The following is a 19,572-nucleotide window of genomic DNA, read 5'->3' as shown; positions in this document are numbered from 1 at the left end:
TATTTTTTTCTTCTTCAAAACAAATTTTGTTCGCAATGTGTTTATTTTTAGATATTACTAAGCGATCTTATTGGCAATTATAGATTTTTAACGTTTTTCAAAATCGCCAAGGAAATTACAAATAATTTGAATGCTTCACTTTTCCAACTTATACATAGAAATTAAATAAATATGATGCTTAAGATTTTAATTAATTGATACTAATAAAAGAGTAGCCTATGTGGAATACTTTACAAGTAAAAATGAAAAGAAGACATCATTAGAAACGAACATACATTTTTAAATATGTAGAGTGGACACTTGAATTTCTAATAGGATTTCATTTTGAAAACTACTTCAAAATGGATTATTTCCAGTAGTTAGTAGTTACATGTAGTGTTGTGGCAATCCTTATTTAGGACAGAGGATCCCGGTCCAGTCCAGTCCCACTTGTCGGTCCTTAAAGAAGGTAAAATCGATCCCTCGTGACGTCAATGTGGGTGTTTTTCTCCATTTTAATTATTCCCTTATATAATAATAAATTATATAACCAAGTAACAAAATAATATGTCTTATTATATTGTATTATAATAAAAAATATAATATTTTTTTGCAAGATATGTGCAATAATGTTAATACGTATTTTATAGATCTTATTTGGCTCAATACACGATCGATATTTTTATGAAAAATTCCAAGGACCGAATAAATAAGGACCAACAAAACACTAGTTACATAATAGTATTGGATTATAATTAATCAAACTGGAGCTTAAATCATACATAAAGCTTGATGTACAAGTTACAACATGTATTAACAAATTGTCCAAGTTGTAAACTTTAAAAAATTAGATAAATAATTTAATGATGAGGATAATGCAATAATTGAATGAATGATTCAATATATTAACGCCGTAAGGGTCATATTGGGCTATTTTGATTACAAAAGACGAATTCTGTGGGACATTATAAAGTTCAAATGCCCAGAGTTTTATGAATTGTTAATACAAAATGAATGTGTAGTTTTAATAGCTCAAAATGAAATGATAGCACAGTTGATAATAATTAAATAAAGCGTAGTGAGACGAATAAATTGCAACTTGTTCAATCTGTTTATACAAGTGGCAACTGGTACAGAAATCACAGCTTGTACAAAACTTATATAGGTAATTAATTATTATATTATAAATATATGACTTAAGCAATGCATTATTTATAGGACTTAAATTGTTTATTATAAACAAAAGATAACATGCATCGTACATTTGTAAGTTGAATAATGATATCTAGCTATGGTAAAATATGTAATTTAATCTGGAGCAGCTTATTTTCCAGAAGGAAAACTTGCCATGGATTTGACATGACGCTCCTCGTCTAATTGCGTGTACATTCGATCAATATCCTCTTGATATTTTTCTTGAATTGTCCTTCTTTTGAGCTTCAATGCTGCAGTTACTAATCCACAATCCGGTGTCCAAGGTTCTGGCTCGAGAAGTATTCTTTTAGGGATTTCAAACTTTTCGAGTTTTTTAGCTGAGTACACTTGGAGAGTTTTAAGAAATATTTTAACAATTTCTGGGTCAGAACAAATAGTGGAGAAATCTCGATTCAAATCCTCTTCAGCATGATTGTTCTTGAGATGGTTTAAAAATTTGTATTTATCTGGAACCACGACGGCAACAATATCAAACTTGAATGAATTACCGTATGAACAAATAGCGTCAACAAAAGGATGAATTTTCCAAGCACCTTCTACTTTTCCTAGTGAGACATACTCTCCCATTTGAAGCTTTACAAGATCCTTTTTTCGATCAATTATTTTAAAAGCACCTGTGGGTTGAAGCTGTCCTATATCCCCAGTTGGGAACCATCGAATACCGTCTTTTTCGTAGAAGCTTTCCTTTGTTTTTTCACTCATATTATAATAACCCATAGCAACAACATTGCCCCCAACGTGAATTTCGCCTCTTGGGGCTGTACTATTGTTCACCTTATATCCTCCCTCTTCCCAATTCACCAATTTGATGTAAGCACCAGGCAACGGATATCCAACTTCTCCAACATGATAATCATCATAATGGCATAGTGTTATACCTCCACATGACTCAGTGAGGCCGTAACCTTGTGATATTTTAACACATAAGACCGTCTCTAGAAAGTCATGAACTTCAGGGGATAAAGGAGCTCCTCCTCCTATGATAGACTGTATTTCTCCACCCAGAGACTCTCTTACCTTTTTGAAAATAAGTTTGTTCATAATAGGTGTGTCAAATCCCAATTTTCGCCACATTGATCTATATTGATAGCAAAAAGTAAAAAGATTTTCCTTGAAAGCTCCTTCTTGTGAAACTTTAAATTGGATCCCTTTAAATATCCTATCCAAGATCACAGGGACAGCAATCATAGAAGTTGGCTTAAGGGCTCTAGCATCGCCCATATGACCTCTTTTGATCATAGTACCCGCATCTGTTAGCGTATTAGGTCCAGAATATCCAATAGATGTACCCCTCAAAATCATTGTCATCTCAAGAGTAAACTCAAATATATGTGCTAGGGGAAGATAAGCGATATATCTATCCTCTTCGGGTGGAACTAATAAATTGCAGCCATATGGACAACATGCTAGAATACCACTAAGAATGTTGGCATGGGATAATAACGCTCCTTTAGGATTCCCAGTTGAACCGGATGTATACATAATAATAGCAATATCTTCTGGAGTTGCCTTCCATGACTCATAACAATCTAGATCCGGAGAGTAGGAAGATACTCCAATTCGAATCACTTCCGTGAAACTATAAACATTTACTTCCGATGCCTGTTCAGATCCATCATCATTCTGTGCATGAATGTTCATTTTCTCTAATGGTTTTTCTATATAAATGATGGTATGAATGTGACCACCTTTCTTCAAAATACCCTTTAACTTTGGTAAAAGATCCTCTGAGGTAATAACAACTTTAGCATCCGTTTGATTTAAACTATATGCAACTCCGTCTTCTCCCAGATTGGTATATACTGTCACAAGGGTATATGCATTTCTAAAGCATCCCAGAGCGGATATTAACCATTTAGCACTTGTTTCAGCGTATATAACAATTTTTTCTCGGGGTTGAAATCCCAGATATCTCAAACCATGTGCAAAACTTTGAATTTGCTCATTAACATCATTATAGCTGAGCCATTTATAGTCAGCAAGCTCGTGCTTCGTGAGTAACCGGCCATCATTGTTTTGTACAGTATCAATGCTCAGTATAGGCCGTGTTCCAAGACATTGTTTACTTCCATGAACATTAATTGCATGGTTCATTAAATTATTAATAGTATCAATATGAGGGAAGTCGGAGAGGATTTTTTCTCGGATTTTACAACTAAAAGGCTTTGAATAGACAGTAAGAGAGGTGTCATCTTTTTGTATAGTGTCTGCTCGGCAACGATTATTATCCAAATAGTATTTCCATGGTTGATATGCCAATATATAGATGGGTAAAGTGACAAGGTCAAAGAGATGTGTAAAAATTTGTATTGAGGTGACAGCTACTTTGGCTACTACAGTATTTAAAGTCATTTTTGCGCCGTTGTCTATTTCTTCAAAATCGTCTGAAAATAAGTAGTGTAGAGATAATTATTCAATTATAATAATAATATATGAGTTATTCCTCTTTTTATTGAGGGAAAATATTTTCAAGCAGTATACAATATACTGCCACAAGACTGCATCAAAATTAAATATGTTTCATGTTCATCCTGCGCAAGTCCTAGAATGTCATCCTTCATAGTATCATTTATTCTATCATGGGCCCAAAGCAAAGGTATAAAAAGTCACTTTTCCTTATATGTCAAAATGAGATTTTTAGTTGAGGTTACTGCAGTATTATAATGATTCAAACACTAATACCTTAACATCCGGGTTTAAGTCGTTCCTGGATAGAGCTCGTAAGTCAAAGCAATTTATCCCATAAAAAGAACTTTAAAATTCAAACTTAAAACGGCTCTCGCATCCTTTCATCAACTCTCGACTAGCTTGCACCTCAAAAAATAACTCCTATGTCAATACAGATTTGACATACGAGATTTCAACTCGTATTTTCAAGATATTACTGTAATTGAAAAATATAGATAATACTCAATCTAGTTTATAAATTCTACTTTATAAAAATGTAAGATTTTGAAAAATTTCATTCCTGATATTTAATAACAATATTATATAGCATTTGTTGGACCTTTGCTTCAGATTTAGTACTCAAAACCAAATAAATATATAGCTAAATATTAAAAAGTGATCAAAGATCATTTCAAAATGCAAAATCTATTGACATATCCTTTTTAAATAACTCAACATCTACGAAGATGACGACATTCAATTATAAGATATAGTTAAATCTCTGAGATAATTGCTTAACAATAAGTCATAAAAGATATTGATTCGGAGTTAAAAACTTGGATCCAATTAAAATGCTTAGAAGTAGAAAAAAAGTATTATACATTAGGTATTTATAGGAATATTTTCGTAAGTAAATCATAACAGTAATTACTTATATATTTAATTCCCTTATATTTAATTGAACTTTACTGCATATTGAAATAAACATATGTATATAATGTTATTAATGGGAGTCGGATTGAAATTGAAATTTAGAGTAGTGCACTTAATTCCTTAAGAATTAATAATAATAATTAACATTTATACTCTTGATAGAAAGATAAGAACATTAAGCATAATTAATCATATATGATATATGTAGGACATGTTAGCAATACTGTACTATTGATAATCCGTATTAGAAGATTAGCATAAAAATGATATATTATAACATACGGAGAATTATATTTTGAGGGATGAACTTTCCACATTAAATAACTAAGTAAAAAATTAAATAATGATTAAGTAATCAAGCAATATGAAATTATCCATTCTTATATATTTTTGAAGGGAATTAAAACTCTATAATTAATGGCATTACTCATTGATAGATATTATGATATTTTTTCCAAAAAGAAGGTATATTTTTAAGAAGGCGAATCATTAATTTGGAAAATGTAACCTACAAATTATTATGAATTCTTTTTCAAAGCTTGATATTAAAGCTTACAATAAGCAAGATAGATATGTAATACATCGACACTTGAGACCAGCAATGAGGCTAAAAAAGTGTAAAGCAAAACATATTGGGATCAAGACAATTACTCAATTCATAATTAACTCTAAGGATATTACATATATTAAATTTATCAAAACGTGAACATAGAAAGTGTTCACATATGGCTACATACGAAACACATCGTTTACATTATTGATTCCTAAGAAATCCTATAAAATGACATAATAAACTTATACGTTGAACTTTGAGCTCTTGGTCTTAAATTAGAATTGTCATGGGAACATCTTGTTTAAAAATTCATACAAACAATCCAGAGAGAGAGATCACATCATTGATATATGATATAGCGTTCATTTATGTCAATAATATTCAAGAAACATATTGCTATTATAAAATATAAATGTTCATTGATCCTGTGAGATTAAGTCAACAACTCCATGGAGAGGAGAATTCATGGATATATTTAATATCTACGTATTATGATAGGGAGTTATGGTCAAGTAATGATCCGCTATGTTTCCCATCTCACATCTGAATCCGGAGTTGCTTTCGGGTTTTTTAAAAAATTTAAAAAAAGGTTTGCCGATGTTTTAACGCTCTTATGACGTCATACTGTTACAGTAACTGCCCACTACTAATAAATTAGAAATGATTACAAAAGAATTGATCCACATACTTTTTAATAAATAGTATTAACAATATTTCCCACAAGTGTAATCGTTAAGACTGCGATTTCAGCATGATGTATTGATACTGGAGCAAGAGACTGGGACACGACTCACACGATTAGGCTACAAAATATGACTAGAGCGAAGAAACAACAGAGAGTTGAGTAGAGTAGGGTAGCTTCTTACTTCTTCTAGTACTAGTAGTATAAATAGAGGATCTCTCTTTCATTATTACATTTTCAAATCCTACAAACTGCATCGCAGAATAAACCTAGGAGTAGGGAAAAGGGAAAATTGATGAGAGGAAACGTTAGGGAACTAGTTTTCTTTTTCTTTTTTTACAATATGATCGACGACGCTCACTCTAATTTTAATTTGTAATCCTAGTTTCACTTGGATGCTACGGGATTTTGTAAAAAAAAATTACCCCAAAAAACTTGAAATTCAAAAACAGTTTCGTCAAATAATATCAATATTAGTAATATTACTAATGGCATACGTATACATCCATGATGACACATCTAATCATCATTTTAAAAAAAAAGTGGATAATTTTATATAATAAGTTATATAGATTATGATATAATCAATAATTTAATACTTTATAACAAGGAGGCTTTTAGTATTTTATATAATAATAATAATCTTGACGAGATAGGAGTCAGAACATACTGTTAGGATGACATTCAATATAATTGCTTTGCTTCACTTTTTCATAACATGAACAGTAGTGCGTAAATGAACATTTTACGTAAAATATCATGAATAACGAATTATTTCGATGTGAAACACAGAAAACTCCCATATATATATATATATATGTTAATAAAGCAAAGGTTATCTGTATATATGTAGGAAAACAGTAACAGGGTTCACTGTATATAGTGCTCTCTGATGTGTACCATATATCGAGCTGACTTTTTGTAAGGAAAAAAGAGCGCAAAGAAAGGAAAAGGCGGGAGTGAGACATATGGTACTACTGAATTAAGACCCTTGTTATTATCAGCTACCTGTTATATGATTTTGAGGGAGAAAATGAATGATGCTATAAAGAGGAGAATCTTTTACATTTAAAATAGTATTATTGCAGGGAAAATATAAAAATTATATTTAAATTCATTCATTTTTATTTTATTATGTATTCTTAAATCAATGTACACCAAAATTAGGCGATTCTTCTTTTAAAGGGAGATGTTAACACACCCATGACTTATTAAATAATAAGCAAAGAAAGAGGACACGCATCAACCGTTTTTCCATTTCTAATTTTTAAAGCTAGTTTTTTCATTACAAACATGTTAGCTCTAATCATGTATCAAAACAGTGCAGTTTAAAAAAAACCAAGAGAGTATAATATACTCCGAGTACTGTATAAAATGAATTAAATATCGCAGCCGTTTAGTTCAACAAATATATTTTTTTTTTTAAAAGGAAGTACTTCATATAAAATATATAAAAATGAATACGACTTTAGATGAGATTGAGCAACGAGCTAAAATTGTACTCCCTGGCTCTTCAAATCATTTTTTTATAAAATTTATATGCTATTATCTTTATTTTTTATTCTTGAGGAGAAAATGTCTAAGTATTGAGTGAGTAGGTACGTGTGAGTGTGCACATAAAAAATGAAGCGTTAGACTAAGGATTTGTTGGGTAGTTATCTTCTATATGCCAAATTTCAAAAAAAAGTGACAAAATGGAAAAAATGGCACAATTCTATATATAAAAAAAACTATATCTACATCAGTTATACTATAATACGGATAGTTTATACTCATCACAACAGTTATTTTACCAAGAAATAATGCCCACAGGATTATTTCTTGCCGGATTCATTATTTTCAATTTACCATACAAAATTGAATGAATTTTTATTATTATGACTCACTGACCCCTGGATACAGTCTATTTAAGAGATAATAGGAGAGGGTCAAGTTGAAACTGGTAACCTCTTTAAATTTTTTTTAAACCAGGGTTACAGAGACAAAAATGAATCCGACCACATCTCTCTTAGCTATATCGCAGGATTCTCTTAAGGGCGTCGATAAAATATTGTGTTTTCTTATTTGGTATAACTTACGTCAGCTTAAAACAATTGCGCCATTTTTTCCTTGCCACCAAATATAATCAAAAAACATTTTCTAAAAATTTATGTATTGATAGATTTTAACCGTATTTTTAAATAATGCAAAATTGAATTTTGAAAGGTATTTTATTATTAAAATCAATAATAAAATAAAACATGGAAAAATCAAATAAGTAAGTAAAGCATGTAACCCAAGACAAAAACTTGGAATTTAGACTCAACCCTTTAAGGCCGAATGAACATATACAGGGTTATAGTCAAAAGTAGATTCGAACTTTCTAGTATCGTGTTGTTGTATGCATATCAAATCGGCTTTTATCTCTTAGACTTAAGTATATGAATTTATTTATTTAATTTTAATTATGAAGAGCAATAATGTCACTATAAAAATAACTATTTTTCTAAGATTTAAGTTCAAATCTAAGTAGTTTAATATTTGCGCTAGAGAAAAAGTCAGAAATTGGATAATCTAATACAAAATGCGCCTTTGGTAATCTGGTTCATTATAATGTGTGCATTTTTTGCGATTAACCTTTAAAATAGTAATATAAATTTCTTTTAAGACTTTTGCATTTTTTTTTTTTTTTACTAATGAACCAAAAAAAATTATTCAATTAAGAATGAAAGAATAGCTAATTATGAATATAATGAACCCCTCTTTGTAGATCCTAATAACTACAAGAAGGTTGTTAAACGCCAAAATATATCATATTGTAAAAGTTATCAAATTTTTAAATGAAAAAAAAAAAGGATCTGAGGATTTCAAGGAACTTATTTCTGTCATTATTTGATTTTGTAAATTTTGTGTCTTCAAAATGGGTCTTCACAAAGTTAAATATATTAATTAAGCTTATAAAATCTGCTTTTAGAATAATACGTAAAATCTTTTATTTTGAAGGAAAATGCAAAAATGTTGTTAGAATGAATAGTATGAATTGTAACCCTTAAGATATTATATTCTCTTAGTATTGTTCATTCGGATATCATATTTTTTTAAAAATCAAGGGACTACAATCTATATTTTTGCCCTTCATAATTTCTTATCGAAGAGACATGCAAAAAAACAACACAAAACAAAGATATTTAATTTCATTTAATGAGTAGCTAAAAAAAATAATCCCTATATAATATTTAAATAGCGACCTTCGGATTCAGTATCTCCTCCTTCTTGCCTCTTGTTTTCTTCTTTTTTTCCATGTTTCGGAATCAAATCCTCCTTGTCTTCCATCATACGTCCTCACTATTCCATACAAAAAGTACAAGTGACACTTACTGCCGATTAAGTAACTTGGATGGGAAGCCATTCCAATGATTTTTTGACTATATTATTCAGTTATATAATAATACGGATTCAAGGCTCAAAAAAGACAACAAGTATGTGAAATTTCAGACTCTCAAATCCTTTTAAGAGGATTCATGAATCCATACTCAACTACAAATTTTCCTAATAAGCAATCCAAATATTAAATAAACAGTAATAGGAGGTTATTATAATTGATAATCTAAAATTATTTATCGGACAGAACATCAAATCAAAAAGCTTGTATAACAACTAAAAGATTAGTGGCTCTCTATTCAGAAACACAAAAACAAATTAAAATGATTTTTCTCAAAACAAAGACTGATTACATATTTTATATTCTTCAACTACGAATAATTATCACTAATTTATATCTAAAGGAATTATTTTGATTAATGCTTTGGAGGCACTACTAATGGCAACAAAAAGTCATCGTTGCTATGAAAGAATTAGAAATGGATTGATTTCATGAATTTGAAATAGGCCATTCTGATAAACCAAATGAATGTTTTAAATTATAGTTAACGTTCTAGGGAATATCAGTTCATCCCAGAAATTTGATTACAAAGCCAATAATTTACTGAAATATGTCGTCTATGATGTAAAAAAAATAATTTGAGCATTTTAAATTTTGTTGCAGAATGTTTTTGTGTTAACCCACCACGAATATATTTTTATCCGCATTGGCTATGATAATGAATGATATTATTCAGGAATTATGTGTACAAGGATATTATGGATTAAGGGAAGAATATTAATACAAATTTGGATTTGATCTCCTAACAAACATGATGAGTAAAAAGTATTATAAAAATTAATTAATTATTGAAATATATGTATATTTTTCCATGTATACAATTCTTTCTGAATGAAACAGAATATTAAAACTTTGTACATTTGTCAATACAAAATAAAATAAAAAGAAATATCGGGACGATGGACATACAAAACGAAAATTAATATAATATAAATTAAAAGTTGTATTAAAATAAAACGGGACATATTATCAGAAGGAATGTCCTTCCTACTTAATTTAAAAAAAGTGGATTCAATTCATATCATGAGCAATTGAAACAATTTCATCATTTTCAAAGAGCTAAAAGGAATAGGTATCAATGTTATCTTTCTTCTTCATAAAAATGACATATTATGAGCACTACGAATGAATTAAAGAAAATACTTAAAATAATAATGAGTTTGGAAGAAATACGACAATTAAAAAAACTGTTAAAAATGAATATTCAATAATGAGCTAGGAGGATGAATAAAATTAAATTCTAGGTAGTTATATCTTCATTTGTTTCATTCTCGTTTTGGTTATTTGCTCTTACGTTGTCGTCGTCACACTCATTTTCATCACAAACTTCAATTTTCTTAAAATCAGTAATGAGTTGGCTTTTATTTGAATCCGTCTTCACCTCTTCTTCTTCCATATCACCAACAATACCATTCTCTAACAGCCTTTCCTCTACAATAATATCCTTAATATCCTTCTTCCACGCTTCAAGCATTGTATCAAACCCATACTTACTAAGGATATATCCATTCTCTGTGTACAAAGCTAGCATTTTATCCTCGTCTTGAAGACAATCCAATACATGATCATTATTTAGAAAAAATACTTTAGAATTCTCTCTTAACCTGCTTGATATTTGAACATTCATAACTTTACGAACATTATTGGGAAAGGAAAGGCCCTGAGATTCGAGAGTATCAAATCTTGGAAGCAAAGTTGACACAAATACTTTTAAATAAGGAATCTTTTCTAAAATGGCCTCAATAATGTCACAAAACTCATTGGCTAAATTATCCGAGTCGATCCCCTTTTCAACATCATTTCGATTCGTCTTGCTCGCAATATCTTTTGCATCATTGTCCAAAACATGAATTAAAATAAAAATATCTCTTTGGGTATCTATTTGAGAGATAGAATCACGAAAGTCTTTTAAACGGACGACGGGGATGACACGTTGAGATAGTTTGGAGCAAATTGGTGTGTCTCCCAATCGATTTATAACATTCGATATTCCGAAAATAGTAAGCTGGTTAGAGCCTGGAGGTGGATCTTTGTTGGATGATTTAGGTATAGACAATGTAGAAGTAGTGTTGATGGGCTTTTTGTTATATCCTTCACTTGGCCTTTGTTTTTGAAATCGAGGAGGGATTTTTGAGATTTCCCCACGGGATCGCCATGATTCAGCTCGTGAGCCACCATTATGATAATATCTACTATTACTAGTGTTATTAAAATTTTTAAATGAATGGTACACATTTTTTGAATGGTTTCTCGGAGAGTTGGCATGCAACGACATGGTAGAAATAGAGACTTCTTCCCCTGACGATGATGGGTTATGACAGTTCCTAGGGATTCCATTAGATGCTGATTCAACAGCTGAAGGAATAGTACCACTCTGCGGAGGCATTTGTTGATATGGATAAGCGTAGTATTCGTGTCCCACTGGCATGTTAGTAGATGTATACATGGATTGAACCCCGTATTGATTTGGACCAGGGCCAAACTGAGGAGGTAAGGATACATACTGAAGCGGAGCACACCCATACCAGTTTTCCTGTGATGAAGGATCCACTGAATCTACGTTCGTTACTTCATTTGCTACTTCATCTGCCCAAGAAGTAGGTACGTAAGATTCTGTAGTAGTCTGGTACTCATTACTCCACTCATTTGGAGCCCAAGAACCTTGTAGAGTGGTATCTTCTTGAGCTGTTGAAGACTGAGGAACCCATTCGGCAGCGTTGACAGACATTTCAGAATTAGTTTGAGGAGGTGTCGTGGTTGAATGGCCTTTTTCTTCTCCTCTTCCCCCTTCTCGGGGGATGGACTGCCTTCTCTGAGAAGATTGTGGTTGATGTGTTGTTTTATTAAAATTATTTTTATTCTTGGAATGTTTTTTCGAATATTTGGAATCACCGGAGATATACTTGGTCGTTACAGAGTCCGCTCTTATTTCCCTTAATATCAATCCATTCCTATCTTCAGACCATGAGTCATCCGGATGGCCATTGTTGCCGAAGGGTCCGTTATGGTTATTAAACCTACGAGCAAAGCCTCTTCCTCGGGAGGGCGAGCGGCTGAAATGAGAAAGGATTGTCATTAGTATAAATTAAGCCTAGTATCAAGGCTGCCAGTGCTTGACACCCCTCCCCCTTAGATATTTGGTTTTATAGTAGCCAATTGGGGCTTAATTCAGAAAATGTATTGAATTTTGGGGTTAGCTTATATAATAAGCTAATAAAGAACAATTTTTAAAATTTAATCGCTAAATATAATGCATTTAGTTTTTTTGATTCAAGCGTATTTAGTGGATCCAGTCTTGTGCTTTATATTATATACACGTTTGAAAGCTTTTTAAAACATTTTAATATACAATCAAACATTTCCAAACTAAGTAATACTATGGCCACAATAAAACCACACGTTACAGACATTTAGTGTTTGAACTACTGTTAAAATAAAACATTCGTGGATGCTGCTAAATTGATTCAAGAAATAAATGAACTGTATTATGGACTGTAATAATGGTAGATATGTCGAAAAAACAGAAAAAAAAATTACAGTAAAAAGAAAATGTAAGTTTCAGGGTTCTAGAATGCTTAGAATATAATCTTGAATCCGAATCTTGAATTTGTACCCCTCCCCCCACCCCTAGTAATATATTTATATATGTTATCAACTATCAAGAGAGAATAACGAACGAATCAATGAAAAAGAGGGATTTTAAGATTTTATATAGCTACGTCTGGGGTTTTGTTAAGAAGTTGAGTGGCAGCCCTGTCTAGTATTTATGATTGTCTGAATAGGTGTCATATCCTCACTTTTCATCTTGCGCCAGTTTGGCAAAGATTTCTTTTCTTTTTTCGGGTTTGAGGCAATCCAGATTAATGGTGGGCAGAGGCTGTCGCTCCGAGGAGGAGGAAGAGACGGATGAGGACCCATCTCTCATGCGGTCTGCAAGAAAGCGATAGGAAGGATCTGGAGGAGGAGACTCTTTCAAACGAGGTCTTCCTCGGAGGTCGTTATTATTCAGACTTCCATTATGATCTGGAGTACTGGAGTGTTCCACGCTTCGAACCCCCTCGGATTTGCCCCTTCTCTCACCCAAGGGTGGAGTCTTTCTTCTCTCATAACTAAAATCCTTGGGATTTGTACAAGTGACTGAGCTCTGGATTTTCTCAGCCTCTTTCTTATCCGCTTGAACCTCTGCATGGCGCCGTTGTAGAGCCTCGTTCTTGGCACGGATGGCGGCTATCTTGGCATTCAATGCAGCTTCTTTCTCCGCTTTACTCATGTCTCCGAAATATGCATTCCATTTGTTGCTTCCTTCAGAAAAAGTTGATTTTCGTCTTCTGATACGAAATAAAACGTCGTTTTTCTCTTTCTTTCTTTCTATTTTTTTTTTCTTTTCTAACTCTAGCAAGCTGCTGGCACAACAACATACACAGCTGGCGGGTATTTTTTATTAGGATTCCATCGTGTATTCTTTTTTGTTTTTTTTTAAATAATATTTCATACGCACACACTGAGTCACAGACACTAGTTCTGAGGGAACAATGAAATGAATATGGACCGCGCTCTTTTTTGTGCTTGACGGGAGTGCAAAATAATTTTTTTATATTAATAAAGGAAATACAGTAATTTTAACTTTTAACAGCCAATATATTACACATTTCAAAATTTATATAAATTTCTTTCATAGTGTTTTCAACCCAACGTTTCATGTCGTTCATTTTGGGGAAAAACCCTAAATAGATAGATCTGCTGTAACTTTTTTTTTTTGGGGCACGATTAGTGACGATAAAAACAGTACAATTCAGGGGCATCCACAAAATTATATATATATAAATTTATATAAATATAAATTTTGAATATTAACCGATATTTAATTTTTTTGAAAAAAATTCAAAAATCCACAGCTATTAACAATAATAAAAATTTTGTAAAAAAAATTAAAAATAAATAGAAATTTTTATGAAATTAATTTTTTTTTTTAAATTAAAAATGAATAGCTATATTAAAAAAATTAAAAATTAATAGCTATATAAAAAAAATTAAAAATTAATAGCTATATAAAAAAAATTAAAAATTAATAGCTATATAAAAAAAATTAAATTTTTTGGAACAAAATTTTAAAAGTTCACAGTTATTTACAAAAAAATTTCGAAAATTAAATTTTAATTTTAAAATGTTTTGAAAAAAAATTCCGATATTAAGTTTTTTCCCAAAAAAATTCAACAATCTATAGCTATTAACAGAAAATTAAATTTTTTGTCCAAAAAATTTTAAAAATTAAATTAAATTATTTGAATATACATTTCAAATATTAAATTTTCTAGTAAAAAGCAAAAATTCCTTTATTTGGGGGCTACAGCCCTTCCAGCCCAACCATGGCGGTTGCCCCTGTATATCGTATAAGCTGTCAAAGCTCTAATTTATAGCATTTACTTTATTGATTATATAACAATATTTTGCACTTCAGTCAAAAAAAGCGCACGCCAAAAAATTATATCCATTAATTCAGTGTTCCTCTGTACTCATTCTGAATAAATTCCTTATCTCTCTTTCTTTTGTTAACTACTGACTTTACATACAACAAAGCTGTTAACCTCAATTTGTAGCGTGCTACACAAACACCACATTGACAAAGTAAATATTAAATATGCAATGGTCGGACTCCCATAATATGTATTTATTTAGAATACTAATGTCTAAAATACCACAGGGCTCTTTATTTAACATATTATTTATATTTATATATATATTTGAAACAGCAAGTGTTTTCAGGCAATATCTCTTGACGTTTAAAAATTGACATTCTTTAGATCATATTGTCGTTATTATTGCAACTTTAGTTATGTACGGCATAGTATGAAAATATGCGCATGTAGGCAAATTTTTGTACGATCATTTTGTATAAAAAAATATTATGTATATCATGACTAATTCAATCTTGAATAAGTCATATATTTAAAAAGAATGCCAATAATATATGTACCAATCTTATTTATTCTTTCATTGATGTCATGAATGAATATGAGTGAAACGTGATGAATAGCAAAAACATCTCTCACCCTCGTTTAATTAACTTTCATATTAATATTTTAGCACATTTATGTTTCCATTAATATAGACTAAATAAAGGTTACTGACGCCATCAAATGCGTTATATATTTTATGGTGATAAGTAAGAAAGTAAAAATTGTCGTATTCCCCCCATCAAACAGAAAGTATATGTTGGAAAGTTTGATAGGTGACATATTATCTTTTGCATACATCAGATCGAGATCACGTTTGAATTACCAAAATAGGTATAAATAATTAATAGTAGCACCAATATTTTGGAGGTTACCAACATAACTATTATTCTATATATTTTATTTTTAATTTATGTTCACGAGGATTTCAACAGTTTTCACATCCCTCTAGTGATAACTTATATGAGTAATATGACAACACTCTACTACAACTGATCCGTCTAGAAAGCCAACGTTCATCTTGTCTTGCTGTTTCATCAAACGTCATTCCATTTCAAAAGTTCTTTACTTGATTCAACAATTAATTAATATAGTATTTCCATGGTGATCATAATTTTCAAAAAACGTAGTTGAAATAATCTATTAGGAGCGACATACCCTAATAAGTAACACAATACGTATCATATTTTATACACGATTGTTAAAGTCCTCAATTTAAGCAGTTCGAAATTTTTTTGGATCAAAAACTTCATGAATGCAATTCCAAATATATTATCAATGGATCATTAAACAGAAAAAATGCAAATTTCTTAGACTGAACCTTACAGTGTTGTATGTAGCAAAAGTATTTGCCACAAGAGCATAAACCACTTGTTTATCGAAAAATTACAAGTCTAATTTGATAAGTTTTATATAGAGAAACTCATTCATTTTCTTTATAAATGTCAGGAAGATGTCAGTCAGTTACTTTGAATAAAAAAATGTTACTCAATTTCTAACCAAAAACTTTAAAATCTTCGATTTTCAAAATAAACAAAAATATTTTTTTGTTCTAAGAGATAGATAATAATTAGGTGATGTTTTTAGGTTTGGTATTGTTCTTTGAGAAAATGAGATGTGGAAATAACAATTGTATCTACCTCGCTCGTGAAATAGGAAATTAATACAAATAAACTTATTTAATTTCTTTCATTTAAAAATATCAACAAATTATGACCCCCCTCCCCCTTTAACCTAATAGAGTTAAATATGAAGAGTATACAACTGAATAAACAAATAAATAAACTTTATTATGTGATTAATATTAAACAGCAAAAATAAAATTTTCAAAAAAATTGCGTATTTAATTAAGTCCAGGGAAAAGGTGCTCGTTCTCGCAGTATTTTTTGCCCATGTTTGGCAAATTCTCTAGGCTTAATCCACAACTCCTGTGCAGATTCAAGACATGCCAGAACTGCAGCACCTCTCCAAGTTGTGAACTCCGCATTTGTGTCTTTGGCATCAATGATAATATCCATAGGTTCGGATCGGAAGGAGGATGAAATCTGTAGAATCAATTTGTTTTTAAGAAATTGAGTTATTCCATCAAATTTGAGACCACCTCCGACTAAAAGGATGCAACTATACATTTTCTTCTTTAAGTCATCCGAAGGACAAGCCTCGATACTTTTAAGAATAGCTTGATCTAATGACAAAACATTTTCAGAGGTTACAGCAGTAGAAGTCTTGGTTTGATTATTTTCCAAAACTATATCTAAATCGTCGTCTAAGTTTTGAGAGACATCCATATCACCCGATGGATCCCCAGCTTTTGTGTATTTTCTTGAAGTTTCATTTAAATATAAGAGATCATGCGGATCCTCGTGATCTCCTTCATCTGGAGTAAAGAGCTCAATTCTATTCCCATTACCAGTGATTTCTAAGAGCTCAGTATGAAATAAAGCAGAGGGAGCGATGATAGCTTCGTCTCCGACATATATGGTGTAGGATATAGATTTTTCTCCCTTTCGATGTGTTGAAAAAGTCCGCTCAACGCATCCACAAATATCTAGATTCAAATGACAATGTTCTTTCTTCAAATTGTGAATCAAAAAGGCGTCTGAAATAGAGTTTTCTGGATTACAACGAGAGTAAGGAAAAGCAAGGTCTTTGAGAAGAGTATAGTAAATCCTTGATATATCACCGCCACCATAATTGAGTTGTATTCGGGTATCCGGATGAGAAATACCATCCTCTACACATGAAACACTAATTTTTTGATCCCCTGCATCAACAACACAAGCTACAGGAACACCCGATCCAAAGGTTGCTGCAACATGATCTTGAAGAAGAAAGGCCGAGCCGAATCCAATTTCTAACAATAGTATGCGAAGCAGGGATTTGAGAATGGGTCTTGAATAAAGAGAAGGTATGATGAGGACCACTTTATAAGAAGGAAAAAGATCTGGAGATATGTTTAATTCAGAGGATAGTGCAGACGTCCAAATAGTATTTAAATCCACGAGTAAAGAAGAAAGGGATCCTCCGATAACACCGGATCTAGCTCTTAAATCTCCTCTTTGATATGGGAAATGAAGATTATAGGGATCAAGGGAGGCAAGTTTTAGAATATCATTCCCTACAACAGTTTCAGGTTGTGACTCAGGATGAATGTCTTTTGATTTCTTTACTTCGGAATCTACTATGATTTGTGCTTTTCCTGGATAATGCTTGGATTGAAAGCGTTGTCTACCCTAGAAAGAAGTAATGTCAATATCTATCAATGAATCAATTATATTTTTCTCATGAAATGAATTACCTGTGAGGTGAGCGTGCTTGCAAGAACGGAAGCCACAGAAAGTCTTGCTTCTCGATGATCATAGGAAGAAGAAGACTGGGAAACAAGAATAGGATCTCTATGATGACCATATTTTCTCTTACGAGCAATGCAGTGAAGAACTTCCTTGGGTTGAGGATCGGACGCCAAACCCAAGCGAAGGTAAAAAGAGCCAGGATGGATAACTACTATTTTGGAAGGATCTGTGAGCTCATGAGGTATTTCAAGACCACTCAGTGGAGTGTTCATACCCAAGGTTTCCCCCATTTAAATTACCTAATTATTTATTAATAATAATGAGTTAATGTCAATGTAATTAATCTCATTTGATCAGACTTGCACTTTATTAAAGTTTATTGTTAACATTCATTCTCATCACAAATAAAACCAAACAAAACATTTATAAACAAAGCGGTGCGACACCTATGAACCCCTTGTGTACTAATAAAACACTTTGAGCTCAATATTGAAGCCAGTGGTTCTCAAACTGCTCAAAACTACTAGGATCGGTAATTTTGGATCGAACGTTTTCGCCTGTTGTAGATTTTATAGTATGACATACTCGCCGCCTTTTTAGGCTCAAATATTTAGGTTCGAAATTCATATTTAGTTTTTGATATTAATTGTATTTATATATCAAAAGCTAGCTCGAAGTAATGCAAGTAAAGGACTAGGGAAAGTGCGGTTAAGGGAAAAATGAACAATTCAATCTAAAAACAAGGAAGATCCTAACACAGACCTAATAATGTTATTGTTGTGATGTAGTCGCCCTTATTCTTCTCTTTTCACTAGGGGAGACGACCTGTTCAAACTGGCTGAGTGCCTAGAGGAACACTTGATGTATTAATCGTTAGCTTGATTTTATAGATGAATATCCATACTCTTGATATGAGATGAGGATAATGAGTGGCGTGTAATTCTAGACAGGGGACTAAAGGCACATTTATATCGACAAATCCAACATGCCATCTGTTTCTCATCCGGTAAGTATTTTCCAAATTCCTGGGCCCCCATTTTCAGAAATCCAGACAGAAGGCGACTTTATTTTAGGCATTTTATTCAGTTCTCTATCGACTATCAGCATCTAATATTATATTAATATTGAATAATAAAAGAAATAATTAGAAACCGTGCAAAACTCTATGCTTATCCAACAAATAGATGTCAATTTGGTGTCAACAAAATTCTGCAGTCAAAATACATTGCAGGAACCTATTGAATGTCCTTGATTGAGTTATTTTTGATTTTTTGTAACCTACCTGCTAGATATTGTTTATCATCGTTTTAATAGTAATTAGTAATAAATTACTATTATATTACATTCATAAATTTTCCTAGTATACCTCTATTTATATAGTGACTGGCGGTGGAGTCCTGTAATAAAACTTTGGATTTGTGCGGTTGCAATTTGTTTGAATTTATACCTTAATATATGATCATGCTTCGAGTTACGTCCAGCTTATCTATCCATGATTATGTCAACGAATAAGAAGACCCATTTACAACTCCAGGGATTCATTGTGTATTAGTGTGATTCAATTATCAACTCCAGGGATTCATTGTGTATTAGTGTGATTCAATTATCAACTCCTGAACATTTACATAAACAACAAAACACATATAATTTCATGA

At 31.6% G+C, this 19,572-nt stretch overlaps 3 protein-coding genes across 4 annotated transcripts; all 3 read right to left on the bottom strand.

Annotated features, from left to right (window-relative positions):
• Positions 1 to 710: 710 nt before the first annotated feature.
• Positions 711 to 6,063, bottom strand: LOC121128943 (long-chain-fatty-acid--CoA ligase 4). Of its 2 annotated transcripts, XM_040724564.2 has the most exons (3): positions 5,757 to 5,961; positions 3,877 to 4,078; positions 711 to 3,578 (listed from the first exon to the last, which is right to left on the bottom strand). In XM_040724564.2, the coding sequence occupies exon 3, from the start codon at positions 3,544 to 3,546 to the stop codon at positions 1,303 to 1,305; it is 2,244 nt and encodes a 747-aa protein (XP_040580498.1). In that variant the 5' UTR covers positions 3,547 to 3,578; positions 3,877 to 4,078; positions 5,757 to 5,961; the 3' UTR covers positions 711 to 1,302. The 2 variants fall into 2 exon arrangements, with proteins under 2 accessions (XP_040580498.1, XP_040580497.1); XM_040724563.2 differs by lacking the exon at positions 3,877 to 4,078 and having other exon boundaries at positions 5,757 to 6,063.
• Positions 6,064 to 9,952: 3,889 nt separating this feature from the next.
• On the bottom strand, positions 9,953 to 13,588 carry LOC121129047 (uncharacterized). The gene is made up of 2 exons (XM_040724714.2): positions 12,969 to 13,588; positions 9,953 to 12,224 (listed from the first exon to the last, which is right to left on the bottom strand). The coding sequence occupies exons 1-2, from the start codon at positions 13,439 to 13,441 to the stop codon at positions 10,412 to 10,414; spliced, it is 2,286 nt and encodes a 761-aa protein (XP_040580648.1). The 5' UTR covers positions 13,442 to 13,588; the 3' UTR covers positions 9,953 to 10,411.
• A 2,805-nt stretch (positions 13,589 to 16,393) lies between these two features.
• Positions 16,394 to 19,141, bottom strand: Arp8 (Actin-related protein 8). The gene is made up of 2 exons (XM_040725139.2): positions 17,923 to 19,141; positions 16,394 to 17,857 (listed from the first exon to the last, which is right to left on the bottom strand). The coding sequence occupies exons 1-2, from the start codon at positions 18,205 to 18,207 to the stop codon at positions 16,472 to 16,474; spliced, it is 1,671 nt and encodes a 556-aa protein (XP_040581073.1). The 5' UTR covers positions 18,208 to 19,141; the 3' UTR covers positions 16,394 to 16,471.
• Between the last annotated feature and the right edge of the window lie 431 nt (positions 19,142 to 19,572).

Source organism: Lepeophtheirus salmonis, chromosome 14, assembly GCF_016086655.4.
Source record: "Lepeophtheirus salmonis chromosome 14, UVic_Lsal_1.4, whole genome shotgun sequence".
Lineage (NCBI taxonomy): Eukaryota > Metazoa > Arthropoda > Copepoda > Siphonostomatoida > Caligidae > Lepeophtheirus > Lepeophtheirus salmonis.
The sequence above is the reverse complement of the archived record's forward strand: the minus strand, read 5'-3'. Positions and strand labels throughout refer to the sequence as shown.

Bases quoted from the DNA above. Each gene is read 5' to 3' on its own strand.
- LOC121128943 (XM_040724563.2), bottom strand. From the start codon at position 3,546: ATGACTTTAAATACTGTAGTAGCCAAAGTAGCTGTCACCTCAATACAA.
- LOC121129047 (XM_040724714.2), bottom strand. From the start codon at position 13,441: ATGAGTAAAGCGGAGAAAGAAGCTGCATTGAATGCCAAGATAGCCGCC. The intron at 12,225-12,968 runs GTGAGGATATGA...TTCTCATTTCAG, and splicing joins AAACTGGCGCAAGATGAAAA to CCGCTCGCCCTCCCGAGGAA.
- Arp8 (XM_040725139.2), bottom strand. From the start codon at position 18,207: ATGGGGGAAACCTTGGGTATGAACACTCCACTGAGTGGTCTTGAAATA. The intron at 17,858-17,922 runs GTAATTCATTTC...ACTTCTTTCTAG, and splicing joins CAAGCACGCTCACCTCACAG to GGTAGACAACGCTTTCAATC.